Source organism: Arachis ipaensis, chromosome B1, assembly GCF_059453495.1.
Source record: "Arachis ipaensis isolate K30076 ecotype BB chromosome B1, ASM5945349v1, whole genome shotgun sequence".
In the NCBI taxonomy this organism is placed as follows: Eukaryota; Viridiplantae; Streptophyta; class Magnoliopsida; order Fabales; family Fabaceae; genus Arachis; species Arachis ipaensis.
The window spans coordinates 92,534,605-92,562,488 of record NC_142436.1 but is presented as its reverse complement, the minus strand read 5'-3'; the positions used below and the strand labels follow the sequence as shown (position 1 = coordinate 92,562,488).

General features: G+C 38.1%; 1 protein-coding gene and 1 non-coding gene across 2 annotated transcripts in view; both read left to right on the top strand.

Annotated features, from left to right (window-relative positions):
* The window catches only part of LOC148577476 (uncharacterized), a 38,824-nt gene extending 17,815 nt beyond the window's left edge, over positions 1 to 21,009 (top strand). The window contains exons 2-9 of the mRNA XM_088502885.1: positions 17,430 to 17,518; positions 17,601 to 17,756; positions 17,949 to 17,970; positions 18,931 to 19,233; positions 19,321 to 19,392; positions 20,305 to 20,376; positions 20,586 to 20,750; positions 20,886 to 21,009. Coding sequence (XP_088359011.1) covers positions 17,430 to 17,518; positions 17,601 to 17,756; positions 17,949 to 17,970; positions 18,931 to 19,233; positions 19,321 to 19,392; positions 20,305 to 20,376; positions 20,586 to 20,729 — 858 coding nt within the window. The 3' untranslated portion in view covers positions 20,730 to 20,750; positions 20,886 to 21,009. The remainder of the gene's footprint in view (positions 1 to 17,429; positions 17,519 to 17,600; positions 17,757 to 17,948; positions 17,971 to 18,930; positions 19,234 to 19,320; positions 19,393 to 20,304; positions 20,377 to 20,585; positions 20,751 to 20,885) is intronic.
* LOC148577477 (small nucleolar RNA R71) lies at positions 10,825 to 10,932 on the top strand. The gene has a single exon (XR_015903276.1). It is a non-coding gene; the product is annotated as a small nucleolar RNA R71 (small nucleolar RNA).
* Positions 21,010 to 27,884: the final 6,875 nt, after the last annotated feature.

Genomic DNA, 27,884 nt, shown 5'->3' with positions numbered 1-27,884 from the left:
TTCACCTTATTGCCTTCATGTTAAGAGCTTTCGTAGTTATTACTTTATTTTCTTGCCATTTTTACTTTCTTGTTCCTTATTTCAAAAACACAAAAAGATACTTTCCCATAACCAATAATAAATACACTTTCCTGCAATTCCTTGAGAGACGACCCGAGGTTTAAATACAACAACAACAACAACAACAAAGCCTTGTCCCACTAAGTGGGGTCGGCTACATGAATCAAACGACGCCATTATGCTCTGTCATGTATCATGTCTACAGAGAGACCGTTTACATGTAGATCTCGTTTGACCACCTCATGGATGGTCTTCTTAGGTCTTCCTCTGCCTTTCGCCCTTTGTCCATCTTCCATCTCATCCACCCTCCTGACTGGATGTTCTATCGGTCTTCTTCTCACATGTCCAAACCACCTGAGACGCGATTCAACCATCTTTTCCACAATGGGTGCTACTCCAAATCTCTCCCTTATATCTTCATTCCTTATTTTATCCAATCGCGTATGACCACTCATCCATCTCAACATCTTCATCTCTGCCACACTCAGCTTATGTTCGTGCTCCCCTTTAGCCGCCCAACACTCCGTACCATACAGCATAGCCAGTCTTATAGCGGTGTGATAGAATTTACCTTTAAGTTTTAAAGGCACTTTTTGGTCGCATATAAAACCAGATGCACTCTGCCATTTTGACCAACCTGCATGGATCCTATGATTTACATCCTGTTCAATCTCTCTATTATCCTGTATGATGCAACCAAGATACTTAAAACTTTTAACTTTTCGTAGGATATTTTCTCCAATCTTCACTTCTATATTGGGGTTTTCCCTTCTCAGACTGAACTTACATTCCATATATTCCGTGTTGCTACGGCTTATGCGCAGACCATACACTTCGAGAGCTTCTCTCTATAACTCCAACTTCTTATTTAGGTCTTCCCTTGACTCTCCCATAAGGATGATATCATCGGCAAAAAGCATGCACCATGGCACAGGCTCTTGGATGTGTTCTGTGAGTACTTCCAAGACTAATGTGAAAAGGTATGGACTTAAGGATGATCCCTGGTGTAATCCTATACCAATAGGAAATTCCTCTGTCACACCACCTTGAGTCTTCACACTAGTTGTGGCCCCATCATACATGTCTTTAATTGCCCGAATATATGTGATCCTTACTCTCCTCTTTTCTAAAACCTTCCATAAGACCTCCCTTGGTACCCTATCATACGTTTTTTCCAAATCAATAAACACCATATTGGGTTTGCTTAAATACTTCGGTTAATTTTATTGGGTTTGCTTAAGTGACAAACAATTTAAACGTTGACCGAGGATAATTTGTTGGTTTAGAACTATACTCGTAACGCGATATTTTTATGAAAATCTTTACCGACACTTTTCCTCCCTCACCCACGCTAAATCCTTTTTCAAAATTTAAACACCCCCTTCGAGTAGGACACTGAGGCGCTACTGGCGCTAAACATCAGTCCCGGTATTTAGCATCGATAATGTGTTTTTGAAAGTTTTATTTTTACTTTTTTTATTTTTAATTTTTTTAAAATTTTTTTGGCATTTTTTCTTTTTTGTTTTCGAGGATGAATACCTGGCGCTAAACACCGCAACTGGCGTTTAGTGCCACTGAGATAGAGAGTAATTCTAATTGTTTAACACTTTTGGCACTAAACATTGATACTAGCATTTAGCACCACTGAGAGAGTGGCCAACTCTTGGATTACATGCGCCACGGTGCTAAACACCGAGCCTAGCGTTTAGTGCCACTTCCATAGGGGTTCTACCTTGATTTACGTGCACTACAGCACTAAATGCCAAGTCGGGGCATCCAGTGCCATGCCTCCAGAGAGCTTGCCTCAAATTTTATGCCCCTTGCAACAAACACCTGGGTCCTGCGTTTAGCGCGGGGCACCCGAATGTGATTCTCCCCAAGGTGTGCTATTCTCCCTCCTGATTCCTCGTGTTCCTGTTTTTAACACTTTGCATGACTAAAATAGACATAAAAGGAAGGAAAACTATAGAATGCTAGAACAAAATAAATAAAATCAAAATCAAAATAAATGTGAAATCTAAGGATACAGATGGTTGGGTTGTCTCCTAACAAGGGCTTCTTTAACGTCACTAGGTTGACGATCAGCTCTGCTAAGTCAGCAGATGAGCCTCTAATGATCAACCTCGCTTCTAAGATAGTGCTTCAGCCTTTGGCCATTGACAGTGAACCTCCTATCTGAGATCTCTTCTTAGAGCTCCACATGACCATATGGCGACACTCTGGTGACCACAGACGGTCCTGACCACCGGGACTTCAGCTTTCTGGGAAAGAGCTTGAGCCTTGAGTTAAACAATAAGACTTTTTGGCTTGGCTCAAATGCTCTAGTGCCTATTTTCTTGTCATACCAAAACTTTGTCTTCTCTTTATAGAGCTTGGCATTCTCATAAGTTGACTTTCGGAATTCATCAAGCTCATTCAGTTGAAGGAGCCTCTTTTCTCCTACAGCTTTGGCATCAAAGTTTAGGAACTTTGTTGCCCAGTATGCTCTGTGCTCCAATTCCACTAGCAAGTGACAGGCTTTAACATAGACCAACTGACATGGGGACATACCCATATGAGTCTTGAATGCTATCTGGTATGCCTAGAGAGCATCATCAAGCTTCCTAGCCCAGTCCTTCCTTGAAGTACTAACAGTCTTTTCCATAATCCTCTTGAGTTCTCTGATAGAGACCTCAACCTGTCCACTTGTCTGAGTGTGATAAGGGGTTGCCACTTTATGACGAACTCTATACCTCTGAAGAAGTGAGTCCAGCTGTTTGTTGCAGAAGTGGTGATAAACTCTAATTTTGTGATTTATCTTGTGCTTAATTTGGGGATTTTACCAACTTATCTCACATTTATTCAATGAAATAGCATAGTTTTGTAATTCTCCATAAATTTGTCCTTAAGTGTGAAAACATACTTTTTAGACCTTAAAATAGCTAAATTTAATTCACCTTAATTCCATTGGATGCCTTGATATGTTTGTTGAGTGATTTCAACATAAGGCAAGTATTGGATGGAGGAACTAAAGAGAAAAGCATGCAAAGTGGAGAATTCATGAAGAAATGCGCATTTGGAGGATTCAAGCCCAAGCGCACGCGTCACCTATGCGTAGGCATGTGATGCTGGCAGAAATTGGTGAATTAAAAATTATTAGAATATATGCGTTGCAAGTATAGTTCTTAACTCGCCAGAAATCCACCGCTCAATTTAGAAAGGTGTCACAGAAAATTGAAATTTAAAATACTGGGAGTATGAATCCCAGGTAGTCTCCTAACGAGTTGCAGGAAAGGGTGCTATTATATTAATCAGATATTTTCGAAAAGGTTTGATGAAATTGAATAATGTAAATAAAAGCCTTGACTGGGAGTTGATTACATGGAAGTCCTATTCTTGATGGAACACTCTTAAGATTAATTAACAATTGGGAGTTATTTCGTTTAGTTATCCTTTACTAGGTAAGGGAAGGTAAAACAAGTTGGAATACTGTTCTATCCACAAGTCCCAATCCACTCTTGGGAGGATTGGTGTCAGGAATTAGAGAGCAAACTAACAATAACCCAATTACAATCTTTCTCTTGAACCTTCCAACTCAAGGGTTCCTTTCAATCAACTCCCCATCAAGTTAGGGAACTACACACTCATTGTAAAGGTAAAATTCATAGCATATGAAAAGGAATTAAAGACATTGTAAATAAAAATTAGAATAGTCAATTAAAAATAAAAATGATCCTTGTATTAAATAATCCTAAAAAATATTCCAATGGCAAAATTAAACAAAGCAAAGAACATGGAAGAGTAAGCCAAGTAAAGAAAATGAACTAGAATGACGAAGTCTTGATGAGGTAATAACTCTTCTCAATATCCCAATGCAAAAAGCTAGAAAAACTAAAAATCCTAAGAACTATCAATGTCTACCGAGAAAAACCTAGGGGAGGAGTAAAACTAGATCTAAAAACTAAAACTGTGTAGAATGAATGTTATCGTTGGTTTCTGCATGTTCTCTGGCTCTAGTCTACTGTTCTGGGCCGAGAACTGGGTCAAAAGAGGGTCCAAAATCACCCCCAGCGAATCCTGCAGATTATGCAGATCGCGCATTGGTGCACGAAATTGTGATGTCCAGGCTCGAACAATCCCTGGCAACGTGAGCAACTTGGTACGCGTAATCGTAATTACACTTTAATTATGTAAAGTTCATGGCTCTTTCCTTCCCTGGCAATGGCGCCAAGAACATGGTGCCAATACCATGGTTCATAACTTCGATACAACTAACCAGCAAGTGCACTGGGTCGTCCAAGTAATACCTTACGTGAGTAAGGGTCGAATCCCACGGAGATTGTTGGTATGAAGCAAGCTATGGTCACCTTGCAAATCTCAGTTAGGCAGATATAAATTGATAATGATGTTTTCGAATAATAAATAATAGAATAGGGATAGAGGTACTTATGTAAATCATTGGTAGGAATTTCAGATAAGCGAATGGAGATGCTTTTCGTTCCTCTAAACCTCTGCTTTCCTGCTATCTTCATCCAATCAGTCTTACTCCTTTCCATGGCTGGCTTTATGTGATACATCACCACTGTCAATGGCTACTTTCGGTCATCTCTTGGGAAAATGATCCAATGCCCTGTCACGGCACGGCTAATCGTCTGGAGGCATCACCCTTGCCAATGGCTTCATCTTATCCTCTCAGTGAATAATATGCTCACGGACCCTGTCACGGCACGACTATTCATCTGTCGGTTCTCGATCATGCTGGAATAGGATTTACTATCCTTTTGCGTCTGTCACTAACGCCCTGCAATCGCGAGTTAGGAGCTCGTCACAGTCATTCAATCATTGAATCCTACTCGGAATACCACAGACAAGGTTTAGACTTTCCGGATTCTCTTGAATGCCGCCATCATTCTAGCTTACGCCACGAAGATTCCGGTTAAGAGATCTAAGAGATATTCATTCTAGCTTATTTCATGTAGAACGGAAGTGTTTGTCAGGCACGCGTTCATAGGGGAGAAGGATGATGAGCGTCACACATAATCATCACCTTCATCACGTTCTTGGGTGCGAATGGATATCTTAGAAGCAAAATAAGATGAATTGAATAGAAAACAGTAGTACTTTGCATTAATCTTTGAGGAACAGCAGAGCTCCACACCTTAATCTATGGAGTGTAGAAACTCTACCGTATGAAAATACATAAGTGAAGGTTCAGGCATGGCCGAGATGGCCAGCCCCCTAAAACATGATCAATAGTCTCCTAAGATGAACAATGGATTAAAACTGAGACCAAAGATGCCTAATACAATAGTAAAAGGTCCTATTTATAATAAACTAGCTACTAGGGTTTACATGAGTAAGTAATTGATGCATAAATCCACTTCCTGGGCCCACTTGGTGTGTGTTTGGGCTGAGCTTGAGTGTTGCACGTGCAGAGGCCATTTGTGGAGTTGAACGCCAACTTTTGTGCCAGTTTGGGCGTTCAACTCTGGTTTTGGCTCCTTTTCTGGCGCTGGACGCCAGATTTGGGTAGAAAGCTGGCGTTGAACGCCAGTTTACGTCGTCTATTCTTAGCCAAAGTATGGACTATTATATACTGCTGGAAAGCCCTGAATATCTACTTTCCAACGCAATTGGAAGCACGCCATTTCGAGTTCTGTAGCTCCAGAAAATCCACTTTGAGTGCAGGGAGGTCAGATTTCAACAGCATCAGCAGTCCTTCTTCAACCTCTGAATCTGATTTTTGCTCAAGTCCCTCAATTTCAGCCAGAAAATACCTGAAATCACAGAAAAACACACAAACTCATAGTAAAGTCCATAAATGTGAATTTAACATAAAAACTAATGAAAACATCCCTAAAAGTAACTAGATCCTACTAAAAACATACTAAAAACAATGCCAAAAAGCGTATAAATTATCCGCTCATCACAACACCAAACTTAAATTGTTGCTTGTCCCCAAGCAACTGAAAATCAAATAGGATAAAAAGAAGAGAATATACTATAAATTCCAAACTATCAATGAAACAAAGCTTCAATCATATGAGTGGGACTTATAGCTTTTTGCCTCTTGAATAGTTTTGGCATCTCACTTTATCCATTGAGGTTCAGAATGATTGGCATCTATAGGAACTTCAGATTTTGAATAGTGTCATTGACTCTCCTAGTTCAGTATGATGATTCTTGAACACAGCTTCTTTATGAGTCTTGGCCGTGGCCCTAAGCACTTTGTTTTCCAGTATTACCACCGGATACATAAATGCCACAGACACATAATTGGGTGAACCTTTTCAGATTGTGACTCAGCTTTGCTAAAGACCCCAATTAGAGGTGTCCAGGGTTCTTAAGCACACTCTTCTTTTGCTTTGGACCTTGACTTTAACCGCTCAGTCTCAAGTTTTCACTTGACACCTACACGCCACAAGCACATGGTTAGGAACAGCTTGGCTTAGCCGCTTAGACCAGGATTTTATTCCTTTAGGTCCTCCTATCCACTGATGCTCAAAGCCTTGGGATCCTTTTTATTTGCCCTTGCCTTTTGGTTTTAAAGGGTTATTGGATTTTTCTGCTTGCTTTTTCTTTTTCTTTCTATTTTTTTTTTCGCCTATTTTTTTTTATATTTTTTTTTCTCTGCAAGCTTTGTTCTTTGCTGCTTTTTCTTGCTTCAAGAATCATTTTTATGATTTTTCAGATTATCAAATAACGTGTCTCCTAGTCATCATTCTTTCAAGAGCCAACATATTTAACATTCTTAAACAACAACTTCAAAAGACATATGCACTGTTCAAGCATACATTCAGAAAACAAGAAGCATTGTCACCACATCAATATGATTAAGCTAAGTTCAAGGATAAATTCAAAACTCATGTACTTCTTGTTCTTTTGATTTAAAATATTTTTCATTTAAGAGAGGTGATGGATTCATAGGACATTTATAACTTTAAGACAAAGTTACTAACTACTAATGATCATGTAGTGAAGACACAAACACAGATAAGCACATAACATAGAAACGAAAAACAGAAGAAACAAGAACAAGGAATGAATCCACCTTAGTGATGGTGGCGTTTCCTTCTTGAGGAACCAATGATGTCCTTGAGCTCTTCTATGTCTCTTCCTTGTCTTTGTTGCTCCTCCCTCATTACTTTTTGATCTTCTCTTATTTCATGAAGCATGATGGAGTGCTCTTGATGTTCCACCCTTAGTTGTCCCATATTAGAACTCAATTCTCCTAGGGAGGTGTTGATTTGCTCCCAATAGTTTTGTGGAGGAAAGTGCATTTGAGGCATTTCCGGAATCTCATGGTGATGAGCTTCATACGCCTCTTGAGCTCCATGACTGGGCTCTCTTGCTTGCTCCATCTTTTTCTTAGTGATGGGCTTGTCCTCTTTAATGAGGATATCTCCCTCTATGTTAATCCCAGCTGAATTGCATAGGTGGCAAATGAGGTGAGGGAAGGCTAACCTTGCCATAGTGGAGGACTTGTCAGCCACCTTGTAGAGTTCTTGAGATATAATCTCATGAACTTCCACCTCTTCTCCAATCATGATGCTATGGATCATGATGGCCCGGTCTATAGTAACTTCAGACCGGTTGCTAGTGGGAATGATTGAGCATTGAATGAACTCCAACCATCCTCTAGCTATAGGCTTGAGGTCTAATCTTCTTAGTTGAACCGGCTTGCCTTTGGAGTCAACCTTCCATTGAGCTCCTTCTACACATATGTCCATAAGGACTTGGTCCAACCTTTGATCAAAGTTGACTCTCCTTGTGTAGGGGCGTGCGTTCTCTTCCATGTTTGGCAAGTTGAACGCCAACCTCACATTTTCCGGACTAAAATCTAAGTATTTCCCCCGAACCATTGTAACATAGTTCTTTGGATCCGGGTTCTTACTTTGATCATGGTTTTTGGTGATCCATGCATTGGCATAGAACTCTTGAACCATTAGGATGCCGACTTGTTGGATGGGATTTGTTAGAACTTCCCAACCTCTTCTTTGAATTTCATGTCGGATCTCCGGATACTCATTTCTTTTGAGTTTAAAATGGACCTCAGGGATCACCTTCTTCTTGGCCACAACATCATAGAAGTGGTCTTGATGGGCTTTGGAGATGAACCTTTCCATCTCCCATGATTCGGATGTGGAAGCGTTTGTCTTCCCTTTCCCCTTTCTAGAGGATTCTCCGGTCTTAGGTGCCATCAATGGTAATGGAAAAACAAAAAGCTTATGCTTTTACCACACCAAACATAGAATATTGCTCGCCCTTGAGCAATAAACAAAAGAATAGAAGAAGAAGAAGAAGAAATATGGAGAGGGAGAGGGAGATGTGGTTTCGGCCAAGAGGGGTGTAGAGGGGTGTGTTGTGTGAATTTGAGGAAGAATGGAGGGCTTTATATAGGGAAGGGAGGGGGGGTTAGGTTTCGGCCATATGGGTGGGTTTGGGTGGGAAATTGGTTTTGAATTTTGAAGGTAGGTGGAGTTTATGAGGTAGGTTTATGGGGAAGAGTGGATGGATGTGAGTGGTGAAGAGGTGATGGGGAAGAGAGTTTGAGGTGATTGGTGAAGGGTTTTTTGGGAAGAGTGTTTATGGGGTTGTGTGAAAGAGAGTGGTGAGAAGAAGTGAGTGGAGGTAGGTGGGGATCCTGTGGGGTTCACAGATCCTGAGGTGTTCAAGGATTTACATCCCTGCACCCATTAGGCATGTAAAAATGCCTTTGTACCCAACTCTGGGCATTCAGCGCCAGGCTGGTGGCCATTTTGGGCGTTCAACGCCCATTTGTGTGCCATTTCTGGCGTTGAACGCCAGAACCATGCCTGTTCTGGCATTCAGCGCCCAGAAGCTGCCCATTTTGGGCGTTCAGCGCCAGAACCATGCTCTGTTCTGGCGCTGAACGCCAGACAGATGCTCCTCCAGGGTGTGATTTTTCTTCTGCTGTTTTTGATTCCGTTTTCAATTTTTTTATTTTGTGACTCCACATGATCATGAACTTAAGAAAACATGAAAAACAATAAAAATAAGAATTAGATAAACATTGGGTTGCCTCCCAACAAGCGCTTCTTTAATGTCAATAGCTTGACAGTGAGCTCTCATGGAGCCTCACAGATGTGCAGAGCTTTGTTGAGACTCTCCAACACCAAACTTAGAGTTTGGATATGGGAGTTCAACACCAAACTTAGAGTTTGGTTGTGGCCTCCCAACACCAAACTTAGAGTTTGACTGTGGGGGCTCTGGTTGACTCTGCTTTGAGAGAAGCTTTTTATGCTTCCTCTCCATGGGTGCAGAGAGATATCCTTGAGTTGCAAACACAAGGTTGTCCTCATTCAATTGAAGGACTAGTTCTCCTCTGTCCACATCAATCACAGCTCTTGCTGTGGCTAGGAAAGGTCTTCCTAGGATGATGGATTCATCCTCTTCCTTTTCAGTATCCAGGACTATGAAATCAGTAGGTATGTAAAGGCCCTCAACCTTTACTAATACATCTTCTACTTGTCCATAAGCCTGTTTTCTTGAGCTGTCTGCCATCTCTAGTGAGATTTTAGCAGCTTGCACCCCATAGATTCCCAGTTTCTCTATTACAGAGAGGGGCATGAGGTTTATTCCTGAACCAAGGTCACATAGAGCCTTAAAGATCATGGTGCCTATGGTACAGGGTATTATGAACTTTCCAGGATCCTGTCTCTTCTGAGGCAATGTCAGTTGATCTAGATCACTTAGTTCATTGATGAACAAGGGAGGTTCAACTTCCCAAGTATCAATGCCAAATAATTTGGCATTCAACTTCATGATTGCACCAAGAAACTTGGCAGTTTGCTCTTCAGTAACATCCTCATTCTCTTCAGAAGAGGAATACTCATCAGAGCTCATGAAGGGTATAAGGAGGTTCAATGGAATCTCTATGGTCTCTAGATGAGCCTCAGAGTCCTTTGGTTCCTCAGAGGGAAGCTCCTTATTGACCACTGGACGTCCCAGGAGGTCTTCCTCCTTGGGATTCACGTCCTCTCCTCTCCTCACAGGTTCGGCCATGGTGCCTATGTCAATGGCCTTGCACTCTCCTTTTGGATTCTCTTATGTATTGCTTGGGAGAGTACTTGGAGGGATTTCAGTGATCCTTTTACTCAGCTGGCCCACTTGTGCTTCCAAATTTCTAATGGAAGACCTGGTTTCATTCATGAAACTCACAGTGGCCTTAGATAGATCAGAGACTAGATTTGCTAAATTAGAAGCATTTTGTTCAGAGTTCTCTGTCTGTTGCTGAGTGAATGATGGAAAAGGTTTATTATTGTTAAACCTGTTTCTTCCACCATTATTAAAGCCTTGTTGAGGCTTTTGATCCTTCCATGAGAAATTTGGATGATTTCTCCATGATGAGTTATAGGTGTTTCCATAAGGTTCACCTAAGTAATTCACCTCTGCTATTGCAGGGTTCTCAGGATCATAAGCTTCTTCTTCATAAGAAGCCTCTTGAGTACTGTTGGATGCAGCTTGCATTCCATGCAGACTCTGAGAGATCATATTGACTTGCTGAGTCAATATTTTATTCTGAGCCAATATGGCATTCAGAGTATCAACTTCAAGAACTCTCTTCTTTATAGGCGTCCCATTGTTCACAGGATTCCTTTCAGAAGTGTACATGAACTGGTTATTAGCAACCATGTCAATGAGTTCTTGAGCTTCTGCAGGCGTTTTCTTTAGGTGAATGGATCCACCTGTAGAAGTGTCCAGTGACATCTTTGATAGCTCAAATAAACCATCATAGAATATATCTAGGATGGTCCATTCTGAAAGCATGTCAGAAGGACACTTTTTGGTCAACTGTTTGTATCTTTCCCAAGCTTCATAGAGGGATTCACCTTCTTTCTGTCTGAAGGTTTGAACATCAGCTCTAAGCTTGCTCAGCTTTTGAGGAGGAAAGTACTTGGCTAAGAAAGCCGTGACCAGTTTATCCCAAGAGTTCAGGCTGTCTTTGGGTTGAGAATCCAACCATAATCTAGCTCTGTCTCTTACAGCAAAAGGGAAAAGCATGAGCCTGTAGACTTCAGGATCTACTCCATTAGTCTTAACAGTATCACATATCTGCAAGAATTCAGTTAAGAACTGAAAAGGATCTTCAGATGGAAGTCCATGAAACTTGCAGTTCTGCTGCATCAGAGAAACTAATTGAGGTTTCAGCTCAAAGTTGTTTGCTCCAATGGCAGGAATGGAGATGCTTCTTCCATGTAAATTGGAATTAGGTGCAGTAAAATCACCAAGCATCTTCCTTACATTATTATTATTTTCGGCTGCCATCTCCTCTTCCTGTTCGAAAATTTCTGAAAGGTTATCTCTGGATTGTTGTATTTTAGCTTCTCTTAATTTTCTCTTCAGAGTCCTTTCAGGTTCTGGATCTGCTTTCACAAGAATGTTCTTATCCTTGCTCCTGCTCATATGACAAAGAAGAAGGCACAGAAAAATAATAATAATAATAGAGATCCTTTATACCACAGTATAGGGATCCCTGTGTGAGTAGACGAAGAGGGGGAGACAAAGAATGTAATATAATGGAAGAAACACAACTGTGAGGAGGCTAGAGATGTGAGATGAGATGTTAGGATATGAATGAATAAATAGAATAAGATGGGAGAGAGAGAATTTTCGAAAATATTTTTGAAAAAGAGTTAGTGATTTTCGAAAATGGTTTTTGAAAAATGTTAGTAATTTTCGAAAATTTTTAAAATCAAAAATAAAAATAAAAATAATTAGTTAATTAAAAAGAAATTTTTGAAAAAGAGGGAAGATATTTTCGAAAATTAGAGAGAGAGAGTTAGTTAGGTAGTTTTGAAAAAGTTAAGAAACAAACAAAAAGTTAGTTAGTTAGTTGAAACAAATTTTGAAAAGATAAGAGGTTAGGAAGTTAGAAAAGATATTTTAGAAATTAGTTTTGAAAAAGATTTGATTTTTAAAATCTCAATTAATGACTTGATTCACAATAAATCACAAGATATGATTCTAGAACTTAAAGTTTGAATCTTTCTTAACAAGCAAGTAACAAACATCAAATTTTTGAATCAAAACATTAATTGATTATGTTATTTTCGAAAATTTGGTATAAAAATAAGAAAAAGATTTTTGAAAAATATTTTTGGAATTTTCGAAAATAACTAAGAATTTTGAAAATGATTTGATTTTTGAAAAAGATTTTGAAAAAGATAAGATTTTGAAATTGAAAATTTGATTTGACTCATGAGAAATAATTTGATTTTAAAAATTTTTGAAAAAGTCAATCCAAATTTTCGAATTTGATGGGAGAAAAAGGGAAAGATATTTTTTTGATTTTTGAATTTTTATGATGCAGGGGAAAAACAAGAAAAATGATGCAATGCATGAAATTTTTAGATCAAAACAATGAATGCATGCAAGAATGCTATGAATGTCAAGATGAACACCAAGAACACTATGAATGTCAAGATGAACATCTTAGACATAATTTTGAAAAATTTTTAATGCAAAGAAAACATGCAAGACACCAAACTTAGAATTCTTTAATGCTTAGACATTAAGAATTCAAGAATGCATATGATAAACATGAAAAGACACAAAACAAAAAATCATCAAGATCAAACAAGAAGACTTACCAAGAACAACTTGAAGATCATGAAGAACACTATGAATGCATGATATTTTCGAAAAAAAATGCAAGATGCATATGCAATTGACACCAAACTTATAATATGACTCAAGACTCAAGACTTAAACAAGAAACAGAAAAATATTTTTGATTTTTATGATTTTCTAATTTTTTTGGATTTTTTCGAAAATTATATGAAAAAGAAAAAATAAGGATTCCAAAATTTTTAACATGAATTCCAGGAATCTTGCATTCTTAGTCTAAAGCTTCAGTCCAGGAATTAGACATGGCTAACTAGCCAGCCAAGCTTTCAATGAAAGCTTCAGTCCAAAACACTAGACATGGCCAATGGCCAGCCAAGCTTTAGCATGTAACACCAGAGTATATTGCTCTTGATAACAAATTGCTGCTCATCATTTATCAAGTATGTAACTTACCTCTGATGGTTTGGAAGCCTCAGTCCAAAAGAATTTAGACATGGCTTTACAGCCAGCCAGGCTTCACATGCTTCATGAAACACTAAAATTCATTCTTAAAAATCTTGAATAAAATTTTTGAAAACAGTTTTTATTTTTTTCGAAAACATATGAGGGATTTTTGAAAATATTTTTGAAAGATTTTTGAAAACAAAACGAAAAGAAAATTACCTAATCTGAGCAACAAGATGAGCCGTCAGTTGTCCAAACTCGAACAATCCCCGGCAACGGCGCCAAAAACTTGGTGCACGAAATTGTGATGTCCAGGCTCGAACAATCCCTGGCAACGTGAGCAACTTGGTACGCGTAATCGTAATTACACTTTAATTATGTAAAGTTCATGGCTCTTTCCTTCCCTGGCAATGGTGCCAAGAACATGGTGCCAATACCATGGTTCACAACTTTGATACAACTAACCAGCAAGTGCACTGGGTCGTCCAAGTAATACCTTACGTGAGTAAGGGTCGAATCCCACGGAGATTGTTGGTATGAAGCAAGCTATGGTCACTTTGCAAATCTCAGTTAGGCAGATATAAATTGATAATGATGTTTTCGAATAATAAATAATAGAATAGGGATAGAGGTACTTATGTAAATCATTGGTAGGAATTTCAGATAAGCGAATGGAGATGCTTTTCGTTCCTCTGAACCTCTGCTTTCCTGCTATCTTCATCCAATCAGTCTTACTCATTTCCATGGCTGGCTTTATGTGATACATCACCACTATCAATGGCTACTTTCGGTCATCTCTCGGGAAAATGATCCAATGCCCTGTCACGGCACGGCTAATCGTCTGCAGGCATCACCCTTGCCAATGGCTTCATCTTATCCTCTCAGTGAATAATATGCTCACGGACCCTGTCACGGCACGACTATTCATCTGTCGGTTCTCGATCATGCTGGAATAGGATTTACTATCCTTTTGCGTCTGTCACTAACGCCCTGCAATCGCGAGTTAGGAGCTCGTCACAGTCATTCAATCATTGAATCCTACTCGGAATACCACAGACAAGGTTTAGACTTTTCGGATTCTCTTGAATGCCGCCATCATTCTAGCTTACGCCACGAAGATTCCGGTTAAGAGATCTAAGAGATATTCATTCTAGCTTATTTCATGTAGAACGGAAGTGTTTGTCAGGCACGCGTTCATAGGGGAGAAGGATGATGAGCGTCACACATAATCATCACCTTCATCACGTTCTTGGGTGCGAATGGATATCTTAGAAGCGAAATAAGATGAATTGAATAGAAAACAGTAGTACTTTGCATTAATCTTTGAGGAACAGCAGAGCTCCACACCTTAATCTATGGAGTGTAGAAACTCTACCGTATGAAAATACATAAGTGAAGGTTCAGGCATGGCCGAGATGGCCAGCCCCCTAAAACGTGATCAATAGTCTCCTAAGATGAACAATGGATTAAAACTGAGACCAAAGATGCCTAATACAATAGTAAAAGGTCCTATTTATAATAAACTAGCTACTAGGGTTTACATGAGTAAGTAATTGATGCATAAATCCACTTCCTGGGCCCACTTGGTGTGTGTTTGGGCTGAGCTTGAGTGTTGCACGTGCAGAGGCCATTTGTGGAGTTGAACGCCAACTTTTGTGCCAGTTTGGGCGTTCAACTCTGGTTTTGGCTCCTTTTCTGGCGCTGGACGCCAGATTTGGGTAGAAAGCTGGCGTTGAACGCCAGTTTACGTCATCTATTCTTGGCCAAAGTATGAACTATTAAATATTTCTGGAAAGCCCTGGGTGTCTACTTTCCAACGCAATTGGAAGCGCGCCATTTCGAGTTTTATAGATCCAGAAAATCCACTTTGAGTGCAGGGAGGTCAGAATCCAACAGCATCAGCAGTCCTTCTTCAACCTCTGAATCTGATTTTTGCTCAAGTCCCTCAATTTCAGCCAGAAAATACCTGAAATCACAGAAAAACACACAAACTCATAGTAAAGTCCAGAAATGTGAATTTAACATAAAAACTAATGAAAACATCCCTAAAAGTAACTAGATCCTACTAAAAACATACTAAAAACAATGCCAAAAAGCGTATAAATTATCCGCTCATCACGCATGTCACGCGATCGCGTCATCCATGCGGACGCGTCATTCGCGCTTTTCCTTGCCATGCGTTCGCGTCGTCCACGCCTCCGCGTTGCTTGTGCTTTTCCAATCCGCGCGGTCGCGTGAGCCATGCGACCGCGTCACTGCGATTTCTCCTCTTTCGCGTGGTCGCATGAGCCATGCGGCCGCGTCACTTCTCGCTGGTTATCTCCCCAATTTCTTGTGTTCCTTCCATCTTTGCTAGCTTCCTTTCCAATCTCCAACTCATTCATGCCCCCATAAAGCCTGAAACGCTTAACACATAGATCACGGCATCGAATGGAATAAAGGAGAATTAAAATGCATAATTAAAAGTCTCTAGGAAGCAGTTTTCAATCATGTAATAATTTCAGGAAGGAAATATAAATGCATGCTAAATTAATGAATAAGTGGGTAAGGATCATGATAAAACCACACAATTAAACACAATATAAACCATAAAATAGTGGTTTATCAACCTCCCCACACTTAAACATTAGCATGTCCTCATGCTTAATTGAAGGAGATAAAGTAAATAAGTATGAACATGCAGAAACTCATGCAATGTAATGCAATCCTATATATATGAATGCAACTATTTGATTCCTGTCCACTTGATCAAAAGTAAATAAGCTCTTCAAAACAATTACAAATCAAATTCCACTAATTCTATCATTATACAGTAAGATAGATAAAAGTGCAAGAAGATAGCTTATGAAAGTAGGGAACATGGAAATTCAAGCATTGAACCCTCACTAATGATGTATGTATGCTCTAATCTCTCTAGTGTATAGGGTAATCACTCTATCCTTCTCTAATCATGCTTTCTAACTTTTGTTCTTCTCCTAACCAATCAACAACAGTTAATATACCAATGCAAACATCATGAGGTCTTTTCAAGGTTGTAATGGGGCCAAGGTAGGTAGGGATACATGTATGGCCAAGTGAGCTTATAAATTGAATCTTTAATTAACCCAAGCTTCAACCCAACCTATATAACTTGCATAACCTTAGAATTCATACCTAGCTACCCAGAATTCCCCTTTTACATTCCATACTCATGTATCAACTTTTTATTTTAATTTTTATCATATGTGCATTGATCTTTGAATTCTCAATTCAGCATTGGGGTAATTTTGTCCCCTTATTCATTTATTTGTTAAATTTTTAATTTTTTTTAAATAGAAGCAAAAATAAACATAGCTTATCAATGCACATAGATTTTTAATTCTTATAGTTTCACATGAGTAGGTATCCAAATTTCCATTAAATTATCATGACACATTCCCTTAATAACTTTTGTTCTCACAATTTCCCATACTTAACTAGCACACACAATTCTATCTTAAGCTAACTAAAGATTCAATTTGGGATATATAATTATTTTTTCGCTTAAGGCTAGTAATGTGGCGAAATATAGAACAAACACTACAAGAAAAAAGGTCTATGGCTACGCTTTTTTTTTGCTACGCTTTAAAAGCGTAGCCAAAAGTGGTCTATGGCCACGCTTTTATGAGGGTGGCGATAAAATAAAGATTTGGCCACGTTTTTTTTTGCTACGCTTTAAAAGCGTGGCGAAAAGTGTCAATGGCCACGCTTTTATGAGAGTGGCAATTGATGCAAGATTTGGCCACGCTTTTATTTGCCATGCTTAAAAAGCGTAGCCGTAGAGAGAAACCGGCACGCTTTTAAGGCGTAGCAACAGAGTTTTGTTATTGCGGCGTTCGAAAAGCGTAGCCATTTCTTAGAAGCCTTTTGGCACGCTTTAAAAGCGTAGCCAAAAGGTTCCCTAGGAAAAAAAAAAAAAAGATAGGGATAAATTAAAAAACCCCTTCTTCGTTTAAAGACTCAGTTCACTTAGAGAAAAAGGTTCATTGTGCTCTGCCCTAACCCGTTCTTGTTCGTGCTCTGCCCTAAATCCTCCATCAAAAGCCCCAACGCGACGAGACACTCACTGCCCTAACTCCTCCTCCTTCATTGTGCCTCGCCCTCACTCACCGTGGATGCTCCCCTTTGCCGCTGTTCCATTACTTCACTGCAAAACCCTAACCCCCTAACCCCTCCCGCGCCACTCCCTTCCTGCTTCTTGCTTCTTTGTAAGTCCTCTTCTTTTATTTCTTTTCCTATTTCACCTTACCCCCTCTCACTCCCTCCCACCTTTCTGTTCATTTATTTTTTACTTTTAATTATCTTTTACTTTTAATTACCTGATTTGTTGAAATCAGGATGTATTGAAGGCAATCTCATTGAAGCAGAACTGGGATTTGAACGATTTGCGGGTTCTTAATTCGGAATCTGTTGGGAACAGGTTCAGGTTCGGAACGTTTCAGAACTTCGAGTTCAGAATTGGGTTTGGGAAAAAGAGCAATTTTTCTGTGAAATTCCCTTAGCCACAGGCGCCGCAGAAGCAGAACGCGGTCACCGCCGAGGCGCCGCACAAGGCACAGAAGCAGAAGCACTTCGTCGTCCTCTCCTCCTCCTCCTAAATCGCGCAGTCCCAGTGTTGTTGCGAACCATCAGAAGCTCAAAAAAGACGAAGAAGAAAAGAGAAGGTAACTGATTTTTGTTATTTATCCCTTCATTTATTTATCTATTTTGTAGTTTGTGTTCGTGATTTTTTTCCTGAATTGGTTGATAATTTAGTGTGTAATATAGGTGAGAAAATGTGAAACGAAGAGAATTCTATTGGTTGAGACTAGCAATTTCTGATTCGTGCTTGCTAGTTTTAACTTTAATTTATGAAGAATGCACCGCACTGGAAATTGGGTATGTTGAAAATGCGTGATAATTTTTGCAGTTATTCGATGTATTTTAGCAGTTATTCGATGCTTGCTAGGTTTTTGGGGACCCCAAATATAATTTCGAGAGGGTAAGCCTTTGTATTTCTACAGTTAACATGAATATGAAGATATAAATCTGATAGCAGTTTGGAGATTATGTATGTGTGCGGATTAGGATAAGCATATTTTTGTCTGACAAATCGATTATCATCAAAAGCTTATTGACTGTGAGAGATTTTTTTAAAATGGTTTTAGAAAGTTAAATGTAGCATGCTTGCAATCTAGGTAGATCTTTTGGAATGAATTTCCTTCTTCTTTGAGGGTAAGTGATGCCAATTTGAAAATGCAACAGGTTAATTTCCTTTCAGAATTCTGATTTTGCTGTACTCTATGTGCAATTTGGTCTTCAATTTATGAGTAAAGGAAATTGGTTATATGGCTATGAAAATTAAATATATATATATCTCACATTAATTAATGTTTACAAGGTTAGTAGCTATAGGTTCTAATGATTTCACTGTCACTTTCTTTGCTTCACACAGTTGTTGGATTAGATCACATGACATGACATGTTGGTAAATGGTAATTTATGTGTGTTTATTTTAAAAATGAGTTTGCCAATATTAAACAAGTAATCTGAATTCAAGTTTCAACACAGAATTTAACACGCAATGTAACTTGTTTTGTTGTTTTGTTCTAAGGCCTTAATCAAAGAATATTTGAATTGTGCAGTGGATCTGAAAGGTTTGGGTCAAATTCATTCTTTCAAGTTCTTTTTTTCTTGTTTAATTCAATTTAGCGATTGGTTGGGTTAACCTGAAAGCCCAACTAGTTTGAGTTCCTGTGTGAGTACTATCATAATTAAGTTAAGCTAGATTAGCGTAGTTTTGAATTCTTTTATATGTTGTGTGTGACAAAGGGGACTATGGAGACGAAGTAACTGGAGACACTAAAAGATTTCCACAGGGAAAGAGTGAAGAGTCTTGTTGACGCAGGTGCTAACTTGATTGCCTTTGAGACTATCCCTAATAAATTGGAGGCACAGGTTTATGCTGAGCTTCTTGTGGAAGAAGACATACGCATCCCTGCATGGTTCTCTTTTAGCTGCAAAGACGAGACCCATGTGGTTAATGGTGATCCCATTCAGGACTGTGCTTCTATTGCTGACTCATGCTCACAAGTCATTGTAGTTGGAGTCAACTGTACAGCTCCTAAATTTATTGATGGTTTGATTTCATCTATTAAAAAGGTGACACTTCAATTAATTAATTGAACTCCTCTTTTATGTGTTTTACTTGTGTATAAGTATTAAATGTCATAAGAAATTTAATGGCAGGGTACAAGTAAGCCTATAATTCTGTATCCCAACAGTGGAGAGAGTTATATTGCTGAGACCAACCAATGGGAGGTGAGTGAATTCCATGATACTATATATAATTATTTCTAGTTTAAGTCCTTTTTATTGTCTTTATATAATGTGGATCCCACTTAATTGAATTTACGTCCACTTGATGATATATGATTGTATAGAATGAATCACAAAGTAACATTTAAAAAAAAATTAGAACTAATAGAAGCTGAAAGTAGACTTGCTTGAACAAAGCAATCATGGAAATGAAGGCGAAGAAGGGAAGCTCCCATGCGAGCTTCTTTGCTCACAGCAGAGTTCATTGTTGACTTAATTGTTGAAAGTGTATTCGGACATTTTGTGGCATAAAAATTAGATGACAATTGAGCTGGCTCTAATCCTATAAGACACATGAATATTAAGAAATCAACTTTGCTAATTGGAAATGCCATGCTGGCAATGAGGGAAAAGTTGGAGAACTACACTTTGCCGGTTATTAGATATGATTTTGCAATTTCTTGGATTATGATATTATTACAGGGACAATAGTAAGGGCTTTATACTTTATATGAAATTGCATCCCATAATTCATTGGGCTGTAATTTATTTTTTAGTTTAAATCAGTCTGAGTAGTTTGGGATGAATTTTTGTTGAATATGATGCTAGAGCATAGATTATAAAAGATGATATATCTAACTTAAGAGTGTATAACGTGGTTGCTAGATGTTGAAACTAAAATCCAGTTTCCTCTAATTAATACTTTGTTGATCTTAGCATGGAATTTGCCTCTTGTAATTGACAGGGAATGAAACTGCTTCTAACTAGTCGGAAGAGTTCCCTTGGTCGAATTCTAGTTAAGACCTGCAAAAAGAATAAGCCAAATATTAATTAGATACTAATTGTTCGTGTAAATATCAAAAGAGATACAATTATCATAAGTCATTACCAGTTTTCAATTCTCATGTTCATCAGGTCATAGCTACCGGACTGACTACTTTTAGTGAACCAGAGTCTGATCCAGTCTGGCATTATTTCAATATACAGGTTTGGAAATTTTTTCGTACCCATTATTTGAAATAGTCATTTATTTTCATATTTTGCTGCTAGAGTTGTTGTAACTTTGCATATATATTGTGTAGCTCTATAGCTCCCCTATCCAATGTCCCTTTTACTTTTAATATTCTCTCTTCAATTGCAGATCTTATCTTGTTGGTGGTTACATTAACCAAGATTACTTTTTTCTTATGATTTAGCTTTATGTTAGGGATGCATCTAAGAACTGGAAGTTGGTTCAGTCGGAAGGGAATAGTCGATTCTCTCTGAGAGCCATCAGAAAATCTGATCTTGCTGGACTATACTTCAACCGAGAAATAGAAGGGTATTGTAGATTTCGATGATCATCTTGACGATATAAGCAAGTAAGTGCTTTTGCCAGGCAGCACTTTATATTTTGGTATTATAATTGATTACACACAATCTATAATGATGAGAGCAGAATGCAATTAAACCAAAATTATTTATCAACATTCAAATTGGTTTCTTTTGTTCTGCAGGAAAGACTGGGCCAGCTGTAGCAGCATGATGGCAAAGTAGAACTAAAGAAGCATGATTTCTTGCACTATTCTTATCTGTAAATGTTCTTCATTATTGATTACTAATGAGCTTGTACTGATGTTTATGCCTCGGCCATTGAAATTTTATGTTAATATGTACTTTATAAACGTGCTTTTAATTTCTTAGTCAATGCCCCAATGGTCCTTATGTTGATTTCTGGCAAAATCATGGTGCTGTTGTACTTCCATTGTATAGTTGCATTATTAGTTATTGATATCATTGCCTTAATGTGTACAGATATTTCCTTCTCCTTTTTCTAAATTATATTCAAGTTTAAGTGCTAATTTTATTGGGGAAATTCGTTAGTTACATTGATCATTGTTAATTGAGCTCCAAGTTTTCTATGCTAAACAGGATTTTTTTTTCAAATTTGACAAGGCTATTGGCACGCTTTAAAAGCGTGGCCATATATCTCTATTGGCACGTTTTAAAAGCGTAGCCATATGTCTCTCTATTGGCACGCTTTAAAAGCGTAGCCATATGTCTCTCTATTGGCACGTTTAAAAAGCGTAGCCATATCTTGCTATTGGCACACTTTAAAAGCGTAGCCATATCTGGCACATATGGCTACGCTTTTAAAGCGTGGCGATCTTTAAAAGCGTGGCCAAAAAAAAAGCATGGCGATCTTTAAAAGCGTGGCCAAAAAAAAAGCGTGGCGATAGATCACCAAAAGCGTAGCGATAGAGCAACCGGCACCCTTGCAGTTGTGACCCTTTCAAAAGCGTGCCGATAGTTCAAAAAGCGTGGCGAAAAGCTATCGCTACGCTTTTTTGGACTTTTCGCTACGCTTTAAAAGCGTAGCAAAAAGCTTGTTTTCTTGTAGTGAAATGGGATTTAAAGGCTCAAAGTTGTTAACAAAGGTAATTGAAAAGGGTAGGCTTAATTTGGATGAGTGAGTTTAAACAAATAATGGCCTCAATCATGTGCAAGCATATAAATATAATAAATATTGGGCATATAAGATAAAACAAAATATAGATTACAATCATAGAGAAGTAAACACATGATAAACCCCAATTTTGTGGTTTATCTTGTGCTTATTTCGGGGGATTTTATCACCTTTTTCCACATTTATTCAATAAAATAGCATGGTTTTGCAATTCTCCGTTGATTTGTGCTTAAATGTGAAAACATGCTTTTTAGGCCCTAAAATTGGTAATTTTAATTCATTTTAATTCCATTTCATGCCTTGATGTATTTGTTGAGTAATTTCAGGTTCATAAGGCAAGTATTGGATGGGAGAAGTGAGGAGAAAAGCATGCAATTGGGAGAACTCATGAAGAAATGAAGGAACCGTAAAGCTGTCAAGCCCGACCTCTTCGCACTCAAACGACCATAACTTGAGCTACAGAGGTCCAAATGAGGTGGTTCCAGTTGCGTTGGAAAGCTAACATCCGGGGCTTCGAAATGATATAAATTTTGCCATATGTGGCTTCGCATTCAGGGGCGCACACGCGCACTTTGTGCGTGCGCGCCGATGCTGTCCGTGGCCCACATTTATGAAATCGCCCCCAGCGATTTTGCAGCTCATTTTGGGCCCAATCCAACCCATTTCTGATGCTATTGAACCCAAGGATTGAGGGGGGAATGAACCAAGTAGTCATAGTTTAGTTTTTCATCATGTTTTAGGGTAGAATTCTAGAGAGAGAAGCTCTCTCTTCTCTCTAGAATTTAGGGTAGGTTAGGTTTAATTTCTTAAATCCAACATTTAATTCTTGTTTTAATTTAGTTCTTCCTTCTAATTTCTTGTTATTACATCTCTACTCTTCTAGTTTTACTTGTCATTTCCTTTATTTTGCGATTTTTATGTTTATGAACAATTGATGGATCTTAATTTTCTTTAATGCAATTTTATGTTTGATGTTCTTTTAATTGATGATTTGAATTGTTGATTTACTTTTCTTGCAATTGGTAGTGGATAGATTTTACTATTTCTTGTCATTTATTATGCTTTCCTTTTATGCCTTCCAAGTGTTTGATAAAATGCTTGGTTAGTCTTTAGAGTAGATTTTGAGCATTCTTGGCTTGGAAAGAGTAATTAGGCAATCTTGAGTTATGAAAACCCAACTTATGTTGGTGATCTAGAGTTGTTAGCTAATATTATTTCGATTGACGCTAATCTTTTGCTAATTTAATTAGTGAGTTGATTAGGACTTTTGGAATATTGTTTCCATTGACGCTAATCTTTTGCTAATTTAATTAGTAAGTTGATTAGGACTTTTGGATTGAGATTAGCTAGTCTTATTAGACTTTCTCTCATGGAAGATAATATGTTACCTTCTTCCAATGTTGGAGATGACGTAATAAGATAAATTCTTTTTATTATTGTGGTATGATTGATTAGTCTTGTTTGACTTTCTCCCTATTTGTTGGAGTTGACTAAATAAGATGAATTAATCATTGCATGACTAGGATAGAAAGCCTATGATCTCAATCTTTTCCATGAATGTCTCTCTCTTTATTACTTGCTTTCTTTAGTTACTTGTTTGATTTACTCTTCTTGTCATTTAATTTTTCTTGCCATTTATTTTCTTGCAAAAATATAAAACCAACCCCCTTAACCCCTTCATAGCCAATAATTGAGCACTTCATTGCAATTCCTTGTGAGACGACCCGAAGTCTAAATACTCCGGTTAATTTTCATTTGGGGTTTGTTAATTGTGACAACCAAAATTTTTGTATGAAAGGATTCTTGATTGGTTTGAAAACTATACTTCACAACGAGAATTCACTCATTTGAGGAAATTCTAAACCGTCAAGAATTCGTTCGTCAAAATGGCGCCGTTGCCGGGGAGTTGCAATGGTGTTATATTATTGGCTATTGTGAATATTGTGAATATGTTTGTTTTTTGCTTATTTGTTAGTTTTTGTTAGTCTTAGAACTTTGTTGCTTATTTTTGTTAGTTTTTGTTTTTGTTTGCTACTATGAACTCTTACCCCTTTGGCTATGAGTTTGGCTCAAATTATGTTGTAGGGAATGGGAACTATAATGACAATATGCATCAAGGATGGAACAATCAAAGGTGGGAGGAGCCTTAAAGGATTGATCACCCTTCTTGGCAACAACCCCCTCCGGATTCTTATGGGTATAACTCTCATCCTAATGCATATCAATCTAATGGATGTGGTGACCCTTATTGTGATTGTCAACAACCACCACCATATGCCTATGAACCACCCCCTCAACATGACTTTGAACCACTTTACTCACAAGCCCCATACCACCAAACACCCCCATATGACCCTAATTCTTATCCACCATATCAACCACCTTATGAACCATACATGGAACCACCACAATACCAACACAACTACTCTCAAGAACCACCTCTATATACACCAACTCCATACCCTTACCAAGATGAACCAACTTCCAAACATGATGCCTTTCTCCCAAACAATGAACCTTCTCTTCCACCATCACCTCCCGATGAAGCCCCCACGCATGAATTGAGAGATCTTGAATCTCATATCTTAAGGCAACAAGAGGAGGATGAAAAGAAGTTTAAAGAGTTAGGAGCCAAGATGGCCATCCTAGTGGAAGCCGTTAGCAATATGGCCTCCTCCCAACTAAGCCCAAGCAACCAAGGCACTCCCATTGACGAATGTGGAGAAGCAACCAAGGAGCTTAGTGAGGGAGTGAGCTTAGAGCTTCAAGGTGAAGAAGAGGAGTTGAAGCAAGGAGTGCAACAAGAGGAGGAAGTTAAGACAATTGAGCCAGAAGAAGTGGTTGAATCCTTTGAAGAGGTTGACCAAGAGATAGATTCAATCATTGAAGAATTCTTATGTATAATTGAATCCTCTCCAATTGAGTTTGACATAGAGGGTAAGGAAGAAGATACCTCACCTCCCATGCCCTTGGTGAGCAATGAAGAAGAAATTGAATTGGAAGCAAGCCACCAAGAGGAAGAGGTTAAAGTTGAGGAAAGTTGCAAGGAGGTGGAAGATGCAAAGGAAGAGCACAAGGGCATAGACCTCGCATTGGCGAAGTGTGGGGAAGTTTCCCTTCCTAAGTCACCATCATCCAACATAACATTCAAGTGGGTAAAATTTCTATCCCTAAGCTTCACTTTCTCACTTGAATATGGTTTGATTGAAAATGATGGTCAACTTAGAGCTCTTTGTGGAATTAAGAGTAGGAGAGACTTGTGTAGTGGTTGGAAACATCATTCTAGGTTCATGATAGTTGCATGTTCAAAGTTGAATAGCAATGGTTGGTGTAGAACCAAATTGCATGGGTCTAGGAGAATGTTTGGAGGTCTAATTGAGAATTCACAAGCCTTGCCACCCAATTGGAATCATGATGATCAATTTGAAGATGGGTGCAAAAACAAGATTTGGGATCCGGGAATATATGAGGATCAATTTTGGGAGCTCATATCTTGGGGAGAATCTCACCCAAGCTTGGTGAAAATGGTTGGAAATTCTGACAACCAATTGAGGAGCAAGCATTCTTGGAAGATCAAGGATGAATACAAGCATAAGCCACCATGATAAGGAGCTTCCCAAATGTCCAACTTAAGGACTTAAACTAAAAGTGCTTAGGTGGGAGACACTCCACCATGGTAAACTCTTTCCACCCTCTTTTAGATTTGGTTAATAAGTGATTGGAGTTGCCATTGTAGGTAGTTTTTGTTATTTTCTATACTCTTATGCATTTTGCTTTTATTGATAGGTTGTTTGTGCATTCATGTTTTGATTAGAATAGTTGTTGTTGAATTGCATTTTGCTTATAGTATAAGTTTTCTTTTTAGTATGTTTGAAAATTTTTCAAAAACCAAAAAGATTTGTTGTTAAATTTGATTTTTGATTGTTTTAGAATGCTTATAGATTAGGAGAATGCCCTGTTTTTCAAAAAAAAAAAAAAAAAATCGGTCATCGGCGCCCAAGCGCGCAGTGCGCGCGCGCGCCATTGTGGTTTCACAACTCTTAGTACTAAAACCCGAGAGTTGTGCCCACTTTATGCCTACTCTGTGCCAGGCGATCCGTGCGTAAGCACGCATGGCGCGTGCGCGCCGATTGTCCCTATCGCATCCACGCCCTAGCACGCATGGCGCACGCGCGCGGATTGTTCTTGCTGTATCCGCGCCCAAGCACGCATGGCGCGCGCGCGCGGATTGTACCTGCTGCATCCGTGCTTAAGCACGCATGGCGCATATGCACGGATTTGCACCCTGTTTTTCTCCTTTCTCCTTCTTTCTTCTTTTCTTCTTCTTTCTTTCTACTTTTTTTTTCTTTTTCTTTTTCTTCTTCTTCCTCTCTTGAAAAAAAAATTAAAAAAATATATAAAAATAAAATAAAATAATAATAATAAAAAAATAAATAAAGAAAAATTTTTTAAAAAAATTTTAAAAAATAATAATAAAAATTTTTTTTTTCTTTTCTTCCATTTTCTTTTATTGCATTTGCCTATTTTCATTCATTGCATTTTAATTTTGTTTTTATAGCTTGTTCATATTTTCTTTTCTAAGTTCTTGTTTTAATAATGGTGTTGGATTCTTATATTCAATTGTTGAGGATTTCTTGGTTAATCATGGTGCTTTGTGACTTGTTTGACATTAATTATAATATTTGCTCTACACACAAGATTAGTGCTTTAGTCCTTCCTGACTCATGATCCCTTGTTTTTATACTTTATCATCATTGAGTTAGGATGGGACCAAATGCTCCCACGCTTACCACTAATCTTGTTTGTGTCAATTATTGATTAAGCTTGATGCTCAATATGCTCTTCATGCTCTAACTTGTTCTTGCATCAAGTATTAGGTTATATGCCCTTTGCCTATATTGCTTTCTCACTTACATGCGTAGCTAACATGTAGTGAGAACCTTACTCTTATTTGGCATTAGCCCCCGCCTATGTTTTATTGCTTTGATATCTTTGTTGTAAGCTTAATTTCCTTTCTTTCTCTTTCCTTTTAGGTTGGCCACCAAGAAGGAAAGGGATGGAAAAGCGTCTAAATGGGGCAACAAACAAGTCCTTTCGCACAACCTTTTGGAGGAACTCATCAATTGTAGCAACCCATCCACCTTGCTCTTCTTTGCATGCACCGAGGACGGTGTAAAATTCTAAGTGTGGGGAGGTCGTCCGACCGACCTCTATGGGTAATAACTTCCTTTTTCAACACCAATTTTTAATTTTTGTCTTTGTTAGATTAGTTGTTGCATTGCATGATAGATTGCATGTTAGTTAGAATTTGTATATATTTTTACCACTTCCTTTTTATGTTAGTACTACTTGGTTAGGGTGATGATTTCTTTTCCAAGAAACTGTTTTTAGGGTACCCTACCAATTTGGAAAAAAAATTTCTTGTTGAACTTGCTTGAAGAATATATTTTGGAACATGGTTTTTGAGCTAAGAACACAAGCATGTGAGTTTTGAGCCTAATTGTGTGGTTACATCTTATAACCACTTATTTTCATTCTTGTGTGCATTATTCTCTTTCTATGATTGTAATCTTTGATTTGTTTGATTCTTTATGTCCATTATTCCATGTATACATGCATTTATAGGATTGAGGCCATTATTTTATTTAGCTCACTTACCCAAATAGCCTATCTTTCATCAACCATTGTTAGCCAATTTTGAGCCTATTGAATCCCTTTTGTTCTTAATTATAGCACATCACTACCCCTAAATGAAAAACAATAAATGTCCTTAATTTGGGTCTTTGATTAGCTCAGGCTAGTGAGGGTGTGTATCATTTGAGTATGGGAAGCTTGGGACATTGGTTGAGGTAAAAGTGTATTTTGTATTTTGTTGAAGATTTTTTGGGAATTGGGTACATGCTTATGCATTAATTATGTAAAACCATATGCATTGATACTTTTGTATATACTTTTGAAAAAAAATGTATGGAAAAAAAATAGAAAAAAATTATAATAATAAAAAGAAATAAAATAAAAGAAATAAAAATATAGAAAAAGAAAGCAATAA